The sequence below is a fragment of the Trichoplusia ni genome, chromosome 22, assembly GCF_003590095.1.
Source record: "Trichoplusia ni isolate ovarian cell line Hi5 chromosome 22, tn1, whole genome shotgun sequence".
NCBI lineage: Eukaryota > Metazoa > Arthropoda > Insecta > Lepidoptera > Noctuidae > Trichoplusia > Trichoplusia ni.
In genome coordinates, this window is record NC_039499.1 from 1,783,323 (window position 1) to 1,805,052 (window position 21,730).

The 21,730-nt window shown below is 37.0% G+C and overlaps 1 protein-coding gene across 4 annotated transcripts in view; it reads left to right on the forward strand.

The window, feature by feature from the left end:
• LOC113504618 (RNA-binding protein Musashi homolog Rbp6) overlaps positions 1–21,730 on the forward strand; it is a 453,082-nt gene that overhangs the window by 216,161 nt on the left and 215,191 nt on the right. For all 4 annotated transcript variants that reach the window (XM_026887011.1, XM_026887012.1, XM_026887013.1 and 1 more), the window contains exon 5: positions 11,953–11,994. In XM_026887011.1, coding sequence (XP_026742812.1) covers positions 11,953–11,994 — 42 coding nt within the window. The remainder of the gene's footprint in view (positions 1–11,952; positions 11,995–21,730) is intronic.

Below are 21,730 nucleotides of genomic sequence, written 5' to 3' on the forward strand. Positions count from 1 at the left end.
AACTACGTCTGAAACTAATCGGGCAATCGGGCAACTAGTCGGGCAATTCCGTAATTTGGGCGTGAATCAACCGTTGTGTCATCTACACTTCTACAATTATAAAGAGGAAAGATTTTATTGATGGATTGTTTATTTGACACGAATAGGCTTTGAAACTAATTGAGCGATTTGAAAATTATGTCAGTGTTAGACATTATCTTCATTGAGGTAGGTTAAAAGCTTACAAACACAGCAGAAATAGCGTCCACTCTAAAAAAACTAATCCGACTTTTAAATTTATTTCTTATAGGACGAAGTTGCCGGCAACAGCTAGGTGAAGTAAAAATAGAGTCGTTACTAATTCAATAATCATATTGTATTAATTATGTTTAATTACTTGTTAAAAAGAAAAAAATATTCATCATTGGCCTAGCCTTTTCCCAACTATGTTGGGGTCGGCTACCAGTCCAACCGGTTTCAGCTAAGTACCAGTGTTTTACAAGGAGCGACTGCCTATCTGACCTCCTTAACCCAGTTACCTGGGCAACACGATACCTTGGTTAGACTGGCTGTCAGACTTTTTCAAGCTTCTGACTACCTGTAACGACTGTCAAAGATGTAGGAATAACAGCCGGGACCCACAATTTAACGTGCCTTCCGAAACACGGAGGAACTCGTTATGACAAAGATGGTCACCCATCTACAGACCAACCGCGTCAAACATAGCTTAACCTGTGATCGTATCACTTATGCGGTTATAGCTTAGTCACGAGCTCCTCTGAAAAGAAAAAAATATTATATATTAAAATTTATTAAGAAAAAATAAATAAAAAAATAGGTTACATAGCGTATTTATACACAAACTAAGCCAGATTAAAATAAGTGGAAATAATTTAAAACACTACTACAGTCGCCAAAAACCCGAACTTCAACAAACAACTTTATTTTCATTCAAATAGCTTTCATCATATTTGACACTCATGAATGTAAACTATATTTTTACAAAAAAAAAACGTGAATAATGAATATGCAAATTGATATTTAAACTTCCAATGATTCATAAATCAAATACAAGCTCTACCGAATTTAGGTTTCACACCACTTTTCAAAGGCCGTCAATTAAAATTGTTCAGGGATTGAACACGAAAAAAATACAACGATTTTTACCCAACTTTATATATTTTTTTAATTCTATTGAATGGTTTGCATTTAAACAAATACCCAGATAAATGTATGGAGTGTCACGAGATTAATTGGCTGATACATAAAAATTGCTTTAAGCTAAAGTTTAAGCTTTTGTATTTGAATGATTAGTTTTTTTTACTGTAATCATTAATAGGAGCGTATTTGAGCTATTCTTCTAGATGGAAAAGTGAAAAACTCTGAAGAATATCTGAAAAATAATAGTACAGAACGAAATAGTGAAAGGGCTGTCAAATGAGATTTACTTCTTCGCAACCTTCTAGCAATATAAAACAAGTTCTGTACGAGCTGCTAAAGTACATTTTGAGCTAAAGCAGGACAGTTCTTCTTGTGGAAGCGAGACGCCGTTCTCCACAGTGTAGTATACCGTCTCATTCTCACACGGTAGCAGTTCTGCTTAACAATTTTATGATACAGGACTAGTTCTCAGAAATAAGAATAAGTTCATTTGCACCCTTTCTTTAATTTATTAAATAAAACTTCTTTACGTTTACTTTTAAATTTGCATTACATTCGTAAATAAATGTTATAGTAATACGTAATAGAAATGATTGACCAATTTATACCGAACCGACTCGACATCAGCGGTAGTATAGTATCGACATAATTATATACTATTTTACTATATCTTTATATACATCCTACTACTATTATAAAGGCGAACGTTTGTAAGTATGGATGTATGGATGTTTGCTACTCTTTCACGTAAAAACTACTGAATGGATTTGAATGAAACTTTACCACAATATAGCTTATACATCAGAATAACACATAGGCTACAATTTTTGAGGTTTCTAATGTGAGGTCGTAAAAAAACACATTTTTTGCGCTTACATTGCAAACGCTGACTGAATCCTACAAGATAGATAGAAGGCAGGTATAAATTATAACTTATATCTTCTAACCACGCGGACGAAGTCGCGGGCAACAGTTAGTTTTATAATATGCTCGGACTAAAATACCCTAGAGTAAAGTGGCAGTAATATTTATTTGTCCCAATAACAGTCTGCCTTATGACTTATGGAGCTTGGTATACAACTAGCATCACCATCGTCATCCGCAGCCTTTATTCTCTCACTGCTGGGTATAAGCCTCCCCTTTCTCCTACAAATGTACATGGTATTAACATTTATTTTTATAAATCTTATTAAAAACAGAAGCAATCTGTTCATTATATCCACCAGAACAGACACTTGTCTTCTTTTGAAACCCTTTTAACGTTCCGTCTTACATTTATAATGCAATAATTTTACCAAGTCAACCACAAAACAGCATCAGGTCACAGCTTGAAGCATTGCACGTCAATAAAACATTACGGTTTAGAACTATAACAGTGAATTAGCAGTGACAAGCCACTGGTCCATAACTCGCAGCTATTTGTAGTAACCAATTCCTGTTCACTTAGAATTTATGTAACAAGATGTATGTGTTACACTTTCGTTTTGGGAAGATTTTGATATATTTTTCGTTTTGATATTATATTAGGCTTTAGAGTTTAGAATAGTATTTTTTACGAAGTTAAAAATGTATAACTTTATAGTTTATGTCGGTATAACCTGACTATCTCCCTATATTTATGAATTTTAGTAAGCCGACTCAAACTAAACGCAGAATAATATGGTTTAGGCAATAAGGGCGCAACATTTCATTGATATCCAATAAATAAAACCGTACTACAGCACTCCTACTACCCAAATACATAACAATAGACAAAGAAATATAGAGTAGCATAACAGAACGAATAGATTCGCAGACGAATAGGAAACGACAAGAGTGGACAATCAAAAGGCAATTGACGTGCGTTACGACACGACACAGTCGTCTCCTCCCATCTCCCGTAAATGCCATAAATGTCGTAAATGTCGTTTACGAAGCCGCAGTAATAAATCACGACTTTAAAAATATAGCAGCGGAATATTTCGGAAAATTAAAATTTTCACTTCCACAGGAAATGTTCGATGTTTTATGCGGTTTCATATTGGTTGCTGTTTAAAAATATGATGCACTTTGTAAAGCGGTAGTGAAACACCGTGACACATGCGTTTGACCAATTATTTGTGGGTTTTATAAATATTGTAATGTGTTTCGTTTAATTATATTTTGTAAATATTTGATTGCCGGTAAATTTATGGATTTGTTACTTTATAAACTTGTTTGGTTTGTGTTTTGAAATGTTAGGTTTTTATGTTCCATTGATTAGTAGATTAGTTTTCAGGAATACGATATACGTTTATAGGTATCAAACTTCAAAATATACTAGCCAGAGTTAATAATAATCAATGTGAATAATCGTGTAAATGAAATCATCAAAGAAGTTTAAAACAGATACAATTAGAAAGGATACAGACGAAAGTGAAAAGATCCATTAGAACGTTTACAAGGCAGAGATAACCCAAGAATTCGAATTTATAAAGCCTTACATACACGAGTTAACGTAATACAATGTTCTCCGTTTCATTAAAATAACAGACCGTCCTAAAGAGGTTGCGATTAAACTGTCCTAATTGTTTCAGACTTCCTCCAAAATATGAAAGTAAAATGTCTGTTACACTAACAAGAACTTTTGTATAATGAATAAAGTTTAAAATGGAACACACTTTTCATTTTAAGTGGCCGTTAGGGCCTATCAAGCCATTATGACTATGGAAGAGGAACGTATATTTTTTCCTTCTATACCGTCTGTCTTTGACGCCTTATCTTGCATCTTTCGCGAAAATACGATACGGCCACAACCAGCCCGCGTGAGAGTCAATTAAAAAATGAGCGTTATTTTTTTGAAACATTTCGCTAAAATAGTTAAAACCGCGGTCCGTAACGAATTGCGCCGTGAAAAAAACCTTTTATGTTGTAAGTTATATGGGCTTTTATTTGGAGGCCAATTAAAAATTCCTTTTCCCGCTGTACGCGGTCCCTAGGGCTCCCTTTTGTCGCGGCCGGATCTGTGGAGCCCCGCCTGTCTGGTATGACTCTTAAATTTCATCTAGTCAGCCCTAACGAGACAACGAGAAACTGTCTCAAATTTATCGAGACTTGGACGAACAATATCTTCTGCGGGCTTAGTGTTCGTGTACCTGGGATTTTGTACTCGAGTTTTGTACTGCTTTTGGAAGGCAACCACTTGTAAATAATGAACTTGTTTTTTTAACTTTATAGTAAAATAAAACTGTTATGATTTTCAAATATAGCTTTTATATGTAGTATTAGATACTCCGTGATTCATGAGGTATTATAAAAACTTATGACAGTGATAACATTTTAAAAACTACGTATAAAATAATGATACATTTTTACTGTTGTAATCTTTATTGCTTTTATAACATTAAACCAGTGTAAAAGTTCAAATGTTTGGTAACAGTAGTGGAGCTACAATTTTAATTTAAAAGTGTTCATAAATTTCAAAACAGCAATTGCCGTTAAATGTACTACAGCATTTTACATCAGCTACAATAAAACAGTACAATAAAATGCTATAAATATCCAGAATCGCGACGGAATAATACTAAAAACTCAAAAAGCAGTCAGTAGCCAGTCATCCAAGTGTAAAAAGTGCTTAATTAATTTCCGATGCGTATTCCCCCGAATCACGTTCGCCTTTAAACGCATTTAATTCGCCATGATCATAAATTCATATTGCCACCTAACACGTTCACCGTTCTCTGGCTGAATTCGAAAATGCGACGGCTATACTAGTCGCCGACGTCCATGGAAATAAAATGCTTTCCAATGCAGCCATTGAAGTATGTTACCGTGCACCAGCATAAATTTGCTGTAGTACGCTATTTGAATTATTGCATAACTTGTAAACACGTTTAGACCAGGCGCGCTCGCAACTCGGGGACATTCCTTTTTTCTCTTATCGACACCTTTAAAATATGGAGCGCACGCGTTCTACGATATAAGTACATTTCGCGACTGAGTGTCAAGCCACGCTGAAATATTAACTTTTTTAATGTAGGTTTTACTCCAAATTCATTTAAACAAAATCTCAGTTGTTTACAAGCTCAAATCTCTCGACATAATAAAGTGGTTCCGTGTAGTAAAGTTTCACTTGTAGTACAGAACCTTCACTTTAAGGGATTTAGCATTTTCTTCCGTTTAGAGAGGTTCTCTCAGACCGAGCGCTGCAGAATATTTCTGAAGTGAAAGTTAATTTTCAAATAAGTATAACAAGTCTCGTTCCACGTAAACGCTCTTGTTATGTTATACTCCCCGTAGTTAGTAGTTAGCGGTAACGTCTAGAGCGGCTACTCGGTTCGCTAAGTGATTTTTATCGTCCGACGATTACGTTCCGACAACATTGAGAACACACATTTGTGTGCCACCACTACATAATGTAGTCTCGGCTTGTTTTTGCGCTGGATTACCCGTTTAAACAAACGGACCAGCCGGAACACCAAATAAAGGGGAAATACTAACCAACGCCCGCGTTATTCTTACAAAATTAACTCATAACACCAAGAGCTCGTTGATTTTTTTTCGTCCGTAATCTGCTTTAATGGGCACGGGGCCAGTCGCTTTCGTAAATCGGTTGCACGCGACCACCGCGAAATGGGAATCTTTAAATAGTGTACATACATTTTTGATGTCGCTTTAATGTCACGCCCAGGCCCGATTGTGGCAACAATTAGCGTTATAACGAGTTCATTAATGATGGACGATATAAAGGCAGTTTAAAAACTGGCCTTTTATTTAGTGCAAGATAACAGCTGGTCGTAAACAACTGCGCAGTTCAGAATTCTGAGCTTTATGGGATTGGCGTTTAAATTTTTTAAATCCGACACAAAAAAAGAAATACTTACTACGAAAAAAATACTCCAGGAGAATTTAATAAAGGGATTAAGTTTATGATACATATGTAAATGTATATTAGAGGCGTAGGTTGGAGAAAAACAAGCGCTTCGCATGCGGCCCCGAAATAATAAGTTGAAGTAGAGTTCATGTCGCGCCCGCCCACCTGAAGAGATTGGGGGGACAGGAATGCTTAATATAGAGTCCTTTACTTGCACCGGCTCGCCAAATAACATTGCCGACTTCGCCAGCATTACCTACGAACGCTCCGCTCGACTCTCTCCTTGTGACAGATTTTCCTCAGTTTTGTCTTTATTATTTTAGAGACGTTTTACGGCGAATACATTTACATTTTGCTAAGCAAACAATTTGTTTTGCCTTCAAAGTAGATGAAATTGAAAATACAACAAATAGACAAATAGTCACTTCTTTATTTTAGGATGAATCCAAGTTTTCCAAAATTAAAAGAACTCGCAAAGTTGAATGCGGAGTTTTCATATACGCCGTGACATTGCAAACAATCCGACGTCCGTAGCAACGGCTATACGCAATCCGTAAACTAAATAATATACCAAGTATTTTGCTTGCATGTTTACGTTTGGCTGACAGGCATTCATTCTATGCACGAAAAGTTTCTCCCAGTCGTGTCAGTTCGGAACTTCCCGAGCTCGGACATCAGGAACCGTGGATAGTTGCACAATGGAATAAAGTAACATCGGAAGCTCGTTGGAGTTAATAAATAATACAGAAGCGGAGTGACATGCGCAGAGTGCAGTTCGTACCGGCCCTAAGTCTGTTTTGACTGCAAATATCTGCTCCGGATGTCTGCCGGTCCAGCCGACGTAGATTGTTTGGTAACTAGATAGGTCATTGATCAATCAAACAAACAGGATTAGAGAACTGCCTAGCGGTACGGCTCTGCGCTTGACGTGATCGAGTTCTTGGATTTATGAAGTTGGCCGAAGGATATTGGATGCGAGTGGCATTATGCAGCCCGTAATGGATGCTCTGATAAGAGCATCTGTAAGTAGCGGAGTTCTAAATCTATGAGGATAGGTATCTATCATAGGCAATGAATATCTTAAATATTATGTTTCTGTTATGTTTTAGTATACAGAAATTTGCTTGATAAAAGTGTCACGGAAATGTTTACGACTTAAACAAATAAAAATATTAGCTAACTTACCAGGAGTCTTCACAATCGTTTTTAATTTCCAATTTTAAGTAAATATTTAAAATACGGCGTAAACTTAAACCAATTTTCGCTTCGTTTCACCAAAACATACCAAACTCCATCATGAATGCACCTCTAAAGCTTTTGATACTAAAAGATACTGCCTAAATTCGGACCAGACAAAAGGTGCAACGTATCCAGCCGCTCGGTTATCAACGTTGGCTAGCGGACGGTGCGTAATCTTTGTCTCACGAGACCACCGACCGCATTGTGCTAATGCCCAACCGGCTTTCGTACTGACCTGAATCGCTAGATAAGCTTAAACTTTGTACCTTCCTGTCAATTGTAGAGTCTATTGAATTTTTAAGTGCTGGAGAACGGTTGTGTTTTGTTTTAATAGGTTTAGTTTTGTTTTGGAATTGATTTTCGTTTATTTTTAATGGGAGCGATTGAGAGTTTTGTTCTTTAAATGTTTTTTGGGCGATTGTACTTTTGTTAGTATTTTTTTTGTGGAGACCGCTTCTTTGGCCGCTTTTATTTTGAGGGTATGTGCCTTTCATCAAACATATTTTTAAAGAATGTTTTTTTGGAGTCGTCTGAAATGTTTTCAATATATGTAGCTGCATTTGCCGGATTAGAAATTAATTATTTGCTAATTTTAAACGGACTCTGAAATGTATTCATGGGACTATAAAAATGAATATTAATTTTTCAAAAAGAAAGAAAATACACCGTGTGATGAATTGCTATACGCAATATTCCCAGCCAAGTTCCAAATTATGAACCAAAAGCAACAATTCACAAGCAACAGTAAAATAAAAAAAAACTACGGTAATAAAACATTTTCCCTCCAAATTAATCATATAGAGGTAAAACAGTTATAACATAAACTAGAAAAGCGTGACAGCTACGTCTGGGACGAAGTAAATAAACGACGGCAACACTTAAACAAATGTAAACGAAATTAACAGGGGCATTAAGAAAAGAGAACTATGTCGTTAAGGTCCCTAGCAATTGTAGCGAACGTGTAACACACACTGAAGGAAAAGGGCGATGAATAAAACACACGTTAATAGGTGTACGTCTAGCAACACAAAGCGGCCACATTAACGCCTAACGAATAAGGTGCCTCTGATGGATAAGATTACGTCTCTCCTCTTCCGCCGTTTACGCTTTCGACGCCGGTGCTTAGGAGAAAGTAATATCTGACAAAGTGGATAAAATATATTTCGGTTGCACTTAGATGTGAAGCGCGGCCAAGGAGGGCAGCGTGCCGGTTCCCACGCGGCCGCCTATCTCATGTTACACCCAAAAGAATCCCATTTTTTTCTCACAGAATTAAACGAGCGATAAAATTCTTGCGACGTCGCATGAAAATGTGCGTTACCTGCCTTGCATATTTATGCGTGCCCCAGTAATGACGTTTGTCGAGCCTCCCTAGCCCGGTTTCATTACTGCTTGTCTCGCCGAGCGTTAAAGCAAACCCTACTTTACAAACAATCTGTGTCAAGTGTTTTCCAATCGCGTCGCAACTTGTTTGCATTTTTCTGTACAGAATGAGTTAAAGCTGTATCAATTAAAATAACGCCACGTAACATTGTTGGCGTGCTGTTATTTGTCTACGTTGAAGCGCGCCTCGTTAAGTCTTTCTTGTTGAGGTGTTTCGGTGGCGCTTTCTCTTTCAGCTGTATGGCTCAGGTATTACAGCGTCTCGTTCTCGCGATGGCATTTACACTAGCTTATGCTAAGAATGTGGGTACATAAGTCGTCACTAAACATTAACTCTGGCTTAAGTGTGCAATATCATTTATCTCGGCAGCGAGGGTAAATATTGTTCTTAATTTAATTCAAGTTAGTGGGAGCGCACGTGGATGACGGCGCGAGCGGCACTGCGAGCCGCAAGTCGCGCGTTGCACATCGAATATTTCAAGGGGAAACGGCACAGAATATACTCGCAATAGCTCGCCCCTAATCTTGAGCCAAGTCGAGTGTTGCACCTGCAGCCAAATTCGTTCCAATTAGGAGGAGTTAGAGTGCGCGTTGCTGACTGAACAGCAAATGATGCGGTCCCCACTTAACGCCGCCCCGGGCGACACTCACGTGTCGTCTGCACGTAAATAAATTCAGTTACCGCTTGCACTGAGTGCGCGTCATTAAACTTTCTTGTCCTTAACTCAACCCTGACGTGTGACGTTTGTTAATTATCAGGATTTAACAACATGTTGATCGAATTGCGTTCGCAGTGTGTTCGCATATTAAGTTCCGCTCAGTTTCTGATACGGAGAATGTTTGTTTAATAACCAAGTGTATGTACCGACTTATTAAGTGTTCCCTAATTTGATGCATATTGAAGTCGCAGTACGGTATAATTAAAGTCTTAATTTAAACTTTACTAACATCACATGCAGTGTGTAGTGTCGTCGTTGTACGATGAACTGAAACAATGAACTATTATTGCTGCACGTTACCGCAATGACTTCAAAATACACAACTTCAAACACAACGATAAAACTGTTTGCTTAATATAAAATTTAGCGTAATCGACTAAGCGTCGATGCGATCGTAGCGAGTACATAAAGTGAACATGCTCTTTCGCTACCAGTAGTGATATCCCACTAATGTGCTTTCGCCTACAATCTTTTCTTGCGATGACACGCAAAATTTTTCCGGCTGTCTAAATGAATTTGTATTCTATGTGGTATAGATTAAAGCAGCATTTAGTTTATTTTGGTGGTTAGGAGTTAGGATAATTCGTAAGTTAAGGTGGGTGATGTCAATCTTTATCGCAAGGGAAGTTGTAGGAAGGGGGAGGTCACAGCCGACTGGAGGGTGCGCCGCTGCGTCGATTGTAATCACGCAAATGGCTCCATATCAAAATGTCACATTTGTATCGATATTTTCCTGTCATTTTGCGCAGGAGTATTGAACTTTGAGGTGATTTTAGAAATAGAAAAATTGGCGGGTTGATTAACATTGATATTTGATAACAACGTATCGAATATATATATATATATAGCTATAATCTGCAGTCACACAATCCATACAGTTTCTTACAAGACACTGATGCAGAGAAGTTGTGAAAAAGTTTTGCTGACTCATCAATTTTCGCGAATTCCTTTTAGCAAATCCAGTAGTGAGAACTCTCCTGAATAGTAACTGAAACATAACGTAGACATTTTTTCATGATCAGGTCCAAAGTCCAAACCCCGTACTGTTCATTCCAATCAAGTATACCTACTGTACGTTTGTCAATACCTGCAGACAGACGCTTACGTTGTAGAATCACCCTCGGTCTTGTAAATAAGAGAGCAACCATATTTTATGTATTCAATTACAAATGGAATGACATTTTCGATGTACAAAAGGCGTCGTTTCAAAAAGCAATTATCGTTAAACGTTTACGAAACAATAAAAAAATCACGGGGTCACGTATTAAACAGTCTTTTTGGTGAGTTTGGTTTTATTTTTCTATCGACGCAGGCTGCCGGCTCGCCACTGACTGCGATCGCCTCCATTAAAATAACTCGTTAAAATTTATCATCGACCCGCTTAATCGCTTTAGCGCCACCATCTGGGATTTTATGATTTTTCTGCTTGCTCTGTATACTTTCGTGGTCATTTTACAACGTTTACAAAATTGCTTGCGTGAGGTGGTTAAAAGCTTTCCAACAACATTTTACATCTCCGCTTTTGCGGGTAGTGATATTTTTTGTGTCAACTTCGGGTGGGCCCCGCCGTACGTTATAATAATTACAATTTACATTTTCATCAAAAAAATACAATTTGTCTTGGTGGAAATCCAATTTAATCAAATTATACCGGATTTTCTGCAGCCTTGGTGTACCGTGGCGCACTCAGAAGATAATTAAATAATTAAGAATGTATGAATGACGCTGTAAAGCGGTTTCCCTGATATTGTAATAATGCAGTCCTCTTGGGCAAAATCTTTTAAATTATTCTCTCACGCTTTTGCTTCGTAATTACGCGGACGTGGATGCCTACCGGCTCCCGCGTCTATTGTGCGCTATACGACTTAAAATGTACGTAATATTTAAAGATTTGATGAATTAATTTAGACTATAATTTCTTCGGAAATCTCAGTCTTGAAAACAGAAAACAACAGAGATTGAAAAATGAATTAAAGGCCCAATTGTAAGGGTTTTTATACATAGACAGTCCTAGCAGTATTTCTAACTGTACAGAATTGCACACCACGCCCCCTTCTACATTCGTCATTTTCAAAAGTAAGACTTGCACTAAAAAATCGTGAAGCATTTCTGCTGAATGTGGAAAACGTTCGACAAAACGGTTAGCACGAGTGGAAATGAAACGTTTTACCTCTAAAATGTCAAAGGTAGCTTCTTTGGGTTTATATTTTGCGTTTATAGCGGTCAACGGCGCGTCGAGATACGAGCAAAAAGACCTGGAGCGACCGCTCGCTGCCGGGAGAAAATCTGAGGGCTTAAACAGTGCCACGTATGAAATAGTAGAGCTCGGTTACATGAAAAAGACGAGAGGCGAAATCGAGTGACAGGACCACGGCGCAGGATTTTCAGTCCGATGGTTTTTTGCAGCCGGGATTTTAGGACTGGACATTGCAGCCGCAGAGGCGATGCGAATTTATCGTGCCCGCTTCCCAGACGGACGTGCGGTCCATGATTAGTTGGGCTCGACGCGTCTCAGTGATCTTTTTACATTTACAAAGTCACCAAGCCACACGCTCCCCTTTCAAATTCTGAACCTAACCTCGCATCGAGGGTATTGTTTTAAATTCAAAATGTGCTAAAATATTGTGTTTTCAATTTCAGATTGACCCCAAAGTGGCCTTCCCCAGGAGAGCACACCCAAAGGTAAGCTTTTGATAACATTTCATCATTCTGCGGTTAGACGTAAATTGAAAATTAAACCTTTATAATAAACTCATTCCGACATTATATTGCCACAAAACGGCGAAGCAACGTTGCAAAGTTACGACATATTATGACTGTAAAGCAACCAGTTCCACGCGGGTTGTTTATTTTCAAACATTTACACAAAATATTATTTTAGGCTGGACATAACTCGCGCTCGCTATTAAGATGTTGGTTCACGGTGCATAAATAACTAAGGGCTAATAATTTAGTATGCGGGCTGTGATCTCGGGTCCGTCCGTAACCTAGATAGTCCTGTGATTGAATCGCATAACACTCTATTTAGTCCATTTCCTTTTTCCCTCGGTTTTCGTTAGTAAGGTTATTTAATATTGTAATACAAATAACATTGTGGATGGATTGGCTTATCGATGTTCCTTTTTTATGTTGTTATACGAAAATATCATTTATTCCTCCGTAATGAAGTTACATGAATACTGTTTCCAAACGTTTATTGACATTATTCTTACGCCATACTATCAGTACATTCCACAATAAAACAACAAAAAAATTCTACTAAAATCGGCTTATATTATTATTTATGAGCTATACTAATATCAAATACTTTGAAAATGTTAGGTATTGATAACACTGAATAGTTCTAAATTAATAATCCACCCGATCGAAATTAATAAATAACACAAATGAAAAACAATTACAACAATGAAACGCCCTATAGCTAATAAGACAAAAGTCAACTTTATAAGGTAAAGTCAATACAAACAGTTTTAGCAGCATGGTGTTCAACCTTACGCCGACTATCGTTTACTTTTCACTATTAACACAAACACTTCCGTGTATTTGAATTGAGGGTTCACACTATCTTCCTCACTATTGGGCAAAGAAGAAATACCATTATCATCTTATAACATCATCTCCACCAGTTACCATACAACTTTATAGCCCACGTAATTATCCAAGCTTATAACCCATATAAAGGAAAAATAAACGAATTCTGCTTACCCACAAAGATGAAAGCTTACCATATTATTTCATTACTCAAAGTAAACCATACTAAAATATTAGTAGGCAGTTACATTTTGGCAGTATTTTTATGTTCTCAAAGTTGCAAATTTAACTCAAAGGTTTCTTTAAAACGTGCATAATGTAGACATTTTTGAATTCAGCAACGGGTACTATAATAGCTTCGTCTGCAGAGGGGTTCGGCACATATTTACAAGGGTAATAAAAACAATAGAATTCAGAAATAGCTTGCATGGAAAAAACGTGGAGGAGGCAAAGGACTTGTGCAAAGGTTTTAGTGAGGGGTGCTCATTGTAACAAGCTATTCATCAAAGACTCTAGGGTGAAGATTTGCCAGACCCTGCAATGTTTTGACACGGAGATCAAAAGTAGAAAAAACAAAAAGGAAAACTTTCACAAGAACCTGCAAAATAGCTTTCGTAGTCAAAATTAGCGTTTTATATTTTGCATTGCCATTTATGATTAAATAATAATAATAAAATCATCAAATAAAACAGTGTAATAGCTATTTTACATACATAAATAAAATAAAACTAAAAGCTGGAACGAAAATACTATGACACTTTTATTTAGTTAGCTGCAATATTTCCTCGTATCGTGAACACATATTGCGATCACCCAATTCATTTACCAGCCTGGTGATTATGGCAATATTCTTTTATGAGCGTTCATGCAGTGGGCAATTAGAAGGCCTATGTTTAGCAGCGGCCGGTAGCAAGCCAGAATGATGATTGATACGTTTTAACTTCGATTAATTTAATTTGTGAACTCCGAAAAACCGTGCTCGCTTGGTTTTAATAGAAAATGCCTTACCATTTTCAACTTAATATTAATATATCATGGAAATATCTGAGGAAAAATGTTTTTGCTCAATACACGTCGCATTTATTTGTTTGAAAACAACGTGTTAGAGCCATTCCATTCAGATTTTATGTTATGTCTGTTGAGAGAAAGAGTTCTTTCTTTGTCTTTACGAGAAAATCAACGATAGGATCGACACTTCAACTTACTTGCTCTTTTATTATCGATGACTAGATTAAATGTAATCTATTTTTCTCACTTGAAACATTTTCCAGACTAGATTTTAGTAAGGAATTAGTCAAAGCTATAAAACACTTAATTTTTTCACTTAGTAACAGCACGTAAGTCTGTGCATAATTTTCCAAGTTTTTGTTGAACACAAAATATTAAGCTTACAATAGTAAACATAGTTTTGCGGCTCCAGCGAGTGTAAGTTATCATTGGTGGGTGCAAGCCGCATTTAATGTAAATTGGCGTCAGCCTCGCCCGCCCCGGCCGCATCCCAACGTTTTTACATTCAAGTAGCTTGATACTTGAGGTTTTATTTGACCTCGCACAGAATAGACGGTAAGCTCTTGCTTTTGTATTTGCACTGCTGAATACTAGAGTGTAGTCAATTGATAATTTCCACCCGCAATAAACGGACGCGAGAGAGTTTCGTGAGGTGAAAATGAGAAAGTCGACGGTGTTGTTTTGTATTAACATTTATAAAACTTGAGGTTGTCGGGGCGTCTTGCAACAAGTGAATTTCCTTTAGAGATGCTGGAGATAAGTGAGTCTGGAGTGGCGTCTGAGCATATTACTAACAAATATAGGTATAACAAATAGAGTAACATGCGAAAATTTAAAAATCGGCGGATAGAGTCGGCACGCTACCTCCTTCTTTTTATATGGACATTAAACGTGATGGATGGTTTTAAAACATCACGTTATATTACTCTATCCGGGCAGCTCAGTGCGGTGTTGCGTGGCCGGTCAAAGGGGATGCCGGCTATGCGAATTACATGAATACATTAAGGGAGCACTGCCTCGTACATGTTACACTGTAATGCTCACGAATAAATTTAGACCATGTTCCTTCATCATAGCCCGAACGGCTACTGTGTACATGTAGATTATGAATATAGATTTCGCTTATGACTTCCCAATCGATTACCTCAGCAGCTCGATATAGCTGTTTGAGATAAAATTGAATAGAAAAGTTTTGGAACAAGAAACTGTTTGCTGACATAAACCATTTTGAGAAAAACCAACATTATATTTTTTGTTCGCCTAATTAATTGCTATGATAAACGACGCACAAAATCGGATGATTTTGTCAGTGGCTTGTGGGGGCGAAATTCAAATTTCTGATTATCGTTTGCCGCCGCTTCTGCTTTTCCTTCTTACGCAAACAATGGAAAAAAGGGGACACCGCTTTCAAGGCGCAAGCTAGGAACAAAACAAACGAATTTTTAATATCGTCTTTATCGATAATTGAGACTCTCTGGAAAACCTCTTATTTTGAAAACTTTTAGAGACTGCAAAAGAGGAATGGTAAAATAAAATGGAATTGGAAGAAAAAACTTTTTTCATCTTCTTTGTTTGACATTGACAGTCACTAAACTTTGTATTTTCACAGTGGATCTATTTAATTTAGAATTGATTCAGCGGTATTTAATTGTCCAGTCAGCATCTGGCAGATGTCTGCGGCAGATATTACAATTTAATATTTTTGGAATCTCCCGCCATACCTGTCTGATCCGAGATCGTAAAATGTTTTATTAAGTTTCTTGGTTCTTTGTTTAAAAAGTCAACACATTTCGGAATTACATTTAATGTCACTTAGCAGCGCAAATACTCGGGAGGTAACGGCGTAGTTCAAAACTAACATAATAGCTTAGTAATATTTTAGCCTCAGTTGCAGATGAATAGAATATAAACTGGAACGTGGAGCCAAGTGCATAGGAAATCACGCACAGCCGCGAGGAACATTACCTATCTATTATCTGGCAGTACATACTGCAAGTTTCTTGCGAGTAAATACCGGTCGTGGTGGGAGAGGGGATGCAGGGGAACAAAGGCTAATATGTCATCGCGGCCAACTTAATTGACGCGGTTTCCGCAACGACGCGGCGGAACGCAGACGTCAGCGTTTCCTCTGCTTACATATTTATATGGAGCTACTGCGCTCTCTTCGGCGCTTTGCTGCGCGCTTTTAATTCCATTGGATGCGTTTAAAGTTACTCCGCAAATTATATATTTATTTAAAAATTCTACGCTTGAAATGTACAAAATCTAAATTATTTTTATACAAAACATATCAGAAACAAAACGGTCACAGTTTCAATTAACACGATATTTCCATAAATATGTAAAGCAAAGACAAAATATAGATAAACGGATGATCAAAGGTTCACCTTTTACCGTATCAAATATAAACTCCAAAAATAACCAAGTTACGAAAATGAGTACCTATCTACATTTGAAACGCTCACGGTAAACCTCACGATCGATAGGTAATTTGATTCACGGAGATGCGATTATGTTTGGTTAACATATTCCATTCGTTTGCTCAAAGTTTATCACAGGTGATTTCAATTAAAAAGCTTTAATCGACCCCGAAACGGTCGCCGAAATCGGCGGCATTTGTAATCACCGCGGCGTGAGTTTATACTCTTTAATGGACTTTGCAGAAGTAGTTTCAACTCTACTTACGGCTAAGATATTTGAGGAAAAACTACCCGCCACCTACCGCAGTAAGTGGTGAAGTTGCCGAACTATGGCAGACGTGGAGGGTATGGGCGGCTTGGCGTGGCGCGCGCCGGCGGGCCCACTTGGCGCGATTTAACGTGTTTCATTAAAACGTTTTGTCGGTGTAATCGCAAGTAATTTAAGTGAAGAGAGCCGAGCTTCCGACTTTGTAAGTATTTTGTGTTTTCTTTTTTAATTACTTCGTTTTAACTTTGTTGTCGGGCTTTTAAAAGCTGACTGACAGCCAAATAACGAAGTTCTTTATAACTATTTAGGGGGGATTTAATGAAATTGTAAACTTTTTATGCGATAACGCTTGATTAAATTGCCTATTTGAATGTTATATTAACATGTCTAAATCATTTTTATTACTTCATTTTGAGTTTGAGTAAAATACTTTGTTATTTTTCATTCACATAAAAATTTAGTAGTAGAAAGTACCTACAAACTTTAAATTATGATATTGCTCTGAAAACTAAAGCTACCCCTGGTAAATACAAAGCGTTATAATTTACAAATTCTATCAAGATATCCACGTTAAATACAACATAGCTGTGAATGATGTAAACCGGGGTGCAGCTTCACTCTGTGGTCGCGGGACTTATGCGCCGCTGGCCGGTAGTTATGAGCCCGGTCCCCTCCATAAGTCACTCGTTACATCTGTTCCATCACTCCCCGGCTCTCCCCTTCATTATTTAGCTTAATATACAGAATTAATTTAAAATTTTCACGACAAATTTTATGCTTGTGATATTGTGCTTGTGTTCCAGTTTTCCCTAAAGGGTGAGGTATTGAAAGGTTGGAAGTATTTGACGGGAGGTGAAGGGATCGGGTTGGGATGTCCTGAGGGTTGATATGAGTGGATCCACCCCGTAAGCTAGTTAGTACATGTGTTTCATCACTCCCCAGTTCACTCAAGTTATTGTGTATTCACATGTCTGGTACATAATTGATTTATATTCTAGTAGAGAAACTAACGTTGTCCGTGTTTTAGCGAAAGGTTTGAGACTTGAGATGTAGTGCTCTAATTATTCCAAATAAGGTTTCGACTCAATGAACTCACACTGATCATTATTCAGCCATTTCGAGGCAAAGACACTCCTTTCTTTTTACCTTTTTTCTAAACTAATATATATTTTTTTTACTTTAGCTATGTATTAACTAAAAGGTTAGTTTCGTAATTAATCGAAATATATATTTTTTTTATTTTAAAAGTCTGTTTAAAATCCGTCTCCAGCACCAGCTGGGTACAGTAACAAGTAAGTGTCACGTCATTGTCGAGTCATTTTTAAACGCGAAGTATTTTTGCTAAAAAACCTATTGGCATGAAACGTTTCACAATGAGAGGTTTTTAAAAACTTCGTCATCGTTTGGACGTAACATGACCAAGTACAAAAAGAAAATTAAAAAAAAATTGTAAAGAGTGAGTCGGAAACCGTTTTTGAATCTCAATTTTGATTTTAATTATTTTTTGTTATATCATCTGCCCTCATAATATAAAAACATATTACTTACATAAATAAACAACTTGGTGCCAGACTGACAAACAGCGGTGCCATAATAATAGGGTTCCGTACCAAAAACGATGTTTATTGCCCAAAGAACTACAAAACTAACTTAACCGGGCACAAAAAATATTCGAAACAAAAATCTACTGAATAATTCAACAATCCTTTTTTTAAGTTTAAACTTAAGCATTTTAGGCACTCAATTTATTTTCAACCTTTATAAATAAAGTAACAAAATAGGTGGCTGTTTACCACCCGTTATCCGACGTATTCGTAAAAAAAAACAAAATGTATTGCACGCCAACTTTGGGCATAGCGTGACGGGCGAAGCCGCGGTCTAGTGTTATAGTTCTAACTTCAAGTAACATTTACACCTGACGCAAGCACGAAGACCATGAGAGAAGAGAATCGTTTGTCAAGATGTGTGTAAATCATAATGTTTTGAATAATGCGTAGGTGTTTCTATATTTCAAAGGCTTAATGTAAAAGATAGACTAACTGTCGGTAGTTACGCAAAGTCTATTGTTTACTAAGACCTGAAATAATTTAGTTTGTCAAAGCCTGTAATAAGTTCAGGAGGTGTAAGGAAAATATCGACTATTAAATTATTTTTTTGATAATATTTCGTGTCTATACTAAATATAAAAAAAGTGGACGAAAACTGACAGTTATTAGTTTATGCGGACAAAATTGAGTAACCATTTGTGATTAAAAAAATGTAATCAACACTGAAAACTCAAAATTAAAAGCATTTATATTAAAGTACCTTATTTCAACCACAATCTTAAATTTAATCATAAACTTGTTATATAAAAATATACCCAAAGTTACAACTCTTTACAAAACATTTTGAATATCGGTACGACAAGAATTCGGTCATCTAAAGCAAGACTTTCACCTACAACTGGGTAGCATACTTCCTTAAGAAATTGCATTTAATCACGTTCAGACCTCAGAACTTCGCCTTAAGTTCGTATTATGAATTTCGAACATACTTCTCGTCAACAATTACTTTAATAATAAAAAAAGTTGCTATCATAGGCTGTTACGACAAATACTTTCGTTAAATTAAAAAGTTTTGAGTGTTCTGTAGATTGGGGTATAGCTACGTTTATGCTACGATACTTTTGATAAAAACACGTGTAACACATATTTTTCTAACATATATTATTTTTTTTTTAATTTAGAAACTTGGTTACATGCACTCGGTGTCATAGGATGTTTTGATCGTTGAGTAGTAATTTTGGTCACCTGATTAAAATATTGTTTAAAAAACATATTAAGAGAAAACTAAACATTACAAAATACATTGAAACTTTTCTTAATATCCATGCATTCGTTATTAAAATAAAACAGCTAAATTTCAGGTTCCACTCGCGACATTGAGCTTAAAGAAAACCTAAGTTATAAAAAAAATTGGTCACCGATCAAAATTTTAACCGTAATGTAGTGGAAAAATTCGTATTTTTTTTTGTCACTGAGTAAATATAAAATTACTTTTGATCCCGGATTCTTTTGTACGTAGAGGACATCGTAATCTCCATCACAAGTTTCTTAAGTAAAACTTAGTTCAATTGTATCAGTAGTATCGAGATCCATGAAGCGTACATTTGCGATAGTTTTTATGAACTCCAGTGGACAGTATTACAGTTTCTTTGAACGAGACGCCGTTGAAACTTTTAATTAACTGAGTACTGCAGATTTGCTAAACAAATTATTTTTCACGACTGTAATTTTTTCACCTTTATTTTTCGTGTTTATTCGAAAAAGTTTTCCTTTTCAAATTAGCTTCAGTTATTTAGGGATTATTTGAAATATATTGGGGTAGAAAAGCGATGAGTAAGTTTATTCATAAAAATACACCCAAGGAACATGTTTGTCTCCATACAAACAAAGCTACAGGAAAAGCTAAGTGATCATTTTTGCATGAGGGATAAACTTCTCCTTAGCTTCAAACTACCTCCCCTGATATCCGTACATCACTGGAATAAAATAAGTACATACTGTTTACTTCCACAAACTTCCGTCCCAGTAAGACCAAGAAGGATTCGTAACATAAAGTAACAGATCAACTCGGATACTTTTAAACTAGCCATATTTATTAACAGAATTTTCCATATGCAAGCTCGCTTTCATACTTTGGCGATGAAACGGGAAATGTGTAATCATCACCGCCTAAATAATAACAATATTAATTAATAACTTGAAAGTCAACACCCTTCACCCTGTCATTAGTTTGAACAGAGACGCACGAGTGTATCAATCATTAGTTGCCTTATCGCGGCGGCACACGACGTGCCTTCAGCCAACTTCGTCATCTCATGTTTGTGTTATTTGTTGAATATTTCAGGGAAGACCTAATTTCATTAATTTAAACGTATGTACCACCATTTTCCCGGCAGCGCCTACTCGCCCGCTGGCCTCCGCGACCGGTGTTATTTCGAAACTGATAAAAAATTACACACCTTTTGTTTTTAGTCCGAATTTAACGCTGTAAACTGGATTTTGAAAAGGCCGGGGATCAGTGAGGCTTTGCGCATGCCCACCACCGTTACTTTTCAACCCGAAATTCCTAACCGCGAATTTAATATTTAATCTCACCCTTGTCTAGAACATTTACCGGCCGAGTGTGTCCCGAAATACTTTCCCTATCTGCGGCAGAGGCGTACATTGGTTAGGTACAGTTTTTTAATCGCTCGGCAACCACTTGACGTGCGGTCGTGATGGATGGCGGCCTGTCCCCGGGTCACGTTTTGTCATTTTATTAATACTTAAATTGGTCACCCATGACGTGGTCGAAACGTGAAGAGGACAAAGCTTAACACAACACTTTAATATATTTGTTGCAGCTTGTTGGACCCATGTATGAAATTGGAAACTTGGGTTCGCTGTAATAAAAATTAATTCACACTATTAGTCAAACACGGCTTGTTTTATTTTACCAGCACCTCGAGTGAAACGGGTATTTTTCGGTTTAAATTTCTGTGTAATATACGTGGGGTGTTAGTACGAGTATAAAGGGTGTATGACAGTGTAAACACAACATATTTCAAGTGTAGGTAGGTTATGAATAGCTCCATAATGCAGGGTCGCTTCATTTACAAGCCCCCAGCATCATGTCCGGTTTTCCAACATAGGTACAACTACGTCTCAAAACATATTAGCGAAGTAACTTAACAAGCGCAGTCCGCCTTGGGTTAATGGGGTGTCATAGCACATGATGAGTCGTCCGCCTTACGAGTTACTCGCTCATCAGGAGCGCGGCCCCTCACACACCCTTTTATTGACACTAGTTTTACACTGAAATATTGGCTGAGGTAACGGGAACAAACGACCAGCTTTTAGGAGCATTTTATCACATATAACTCACAATGTTTTCGAACTTCTACTTGATCATTCACAGCTGAATAAATTAAATTTAATATTCGATGATTTGTTGTCCTACAGTAAATAAGGTAGGTAAATGAGTTTAGGCCAAATAAAATCCTATTACATTAAGAAAAGTCTTAAAGTTCTATGTAACATATAAATATATTATTGAACCTTATCGCAATGACCGACAGTTTCAAGAGTGAGTCCCTAATGTGATGTTATCTCAATATAAATGACCCGCAGAAATAGGCTAGGCAGTGGTTCAATTTCTAGAATAA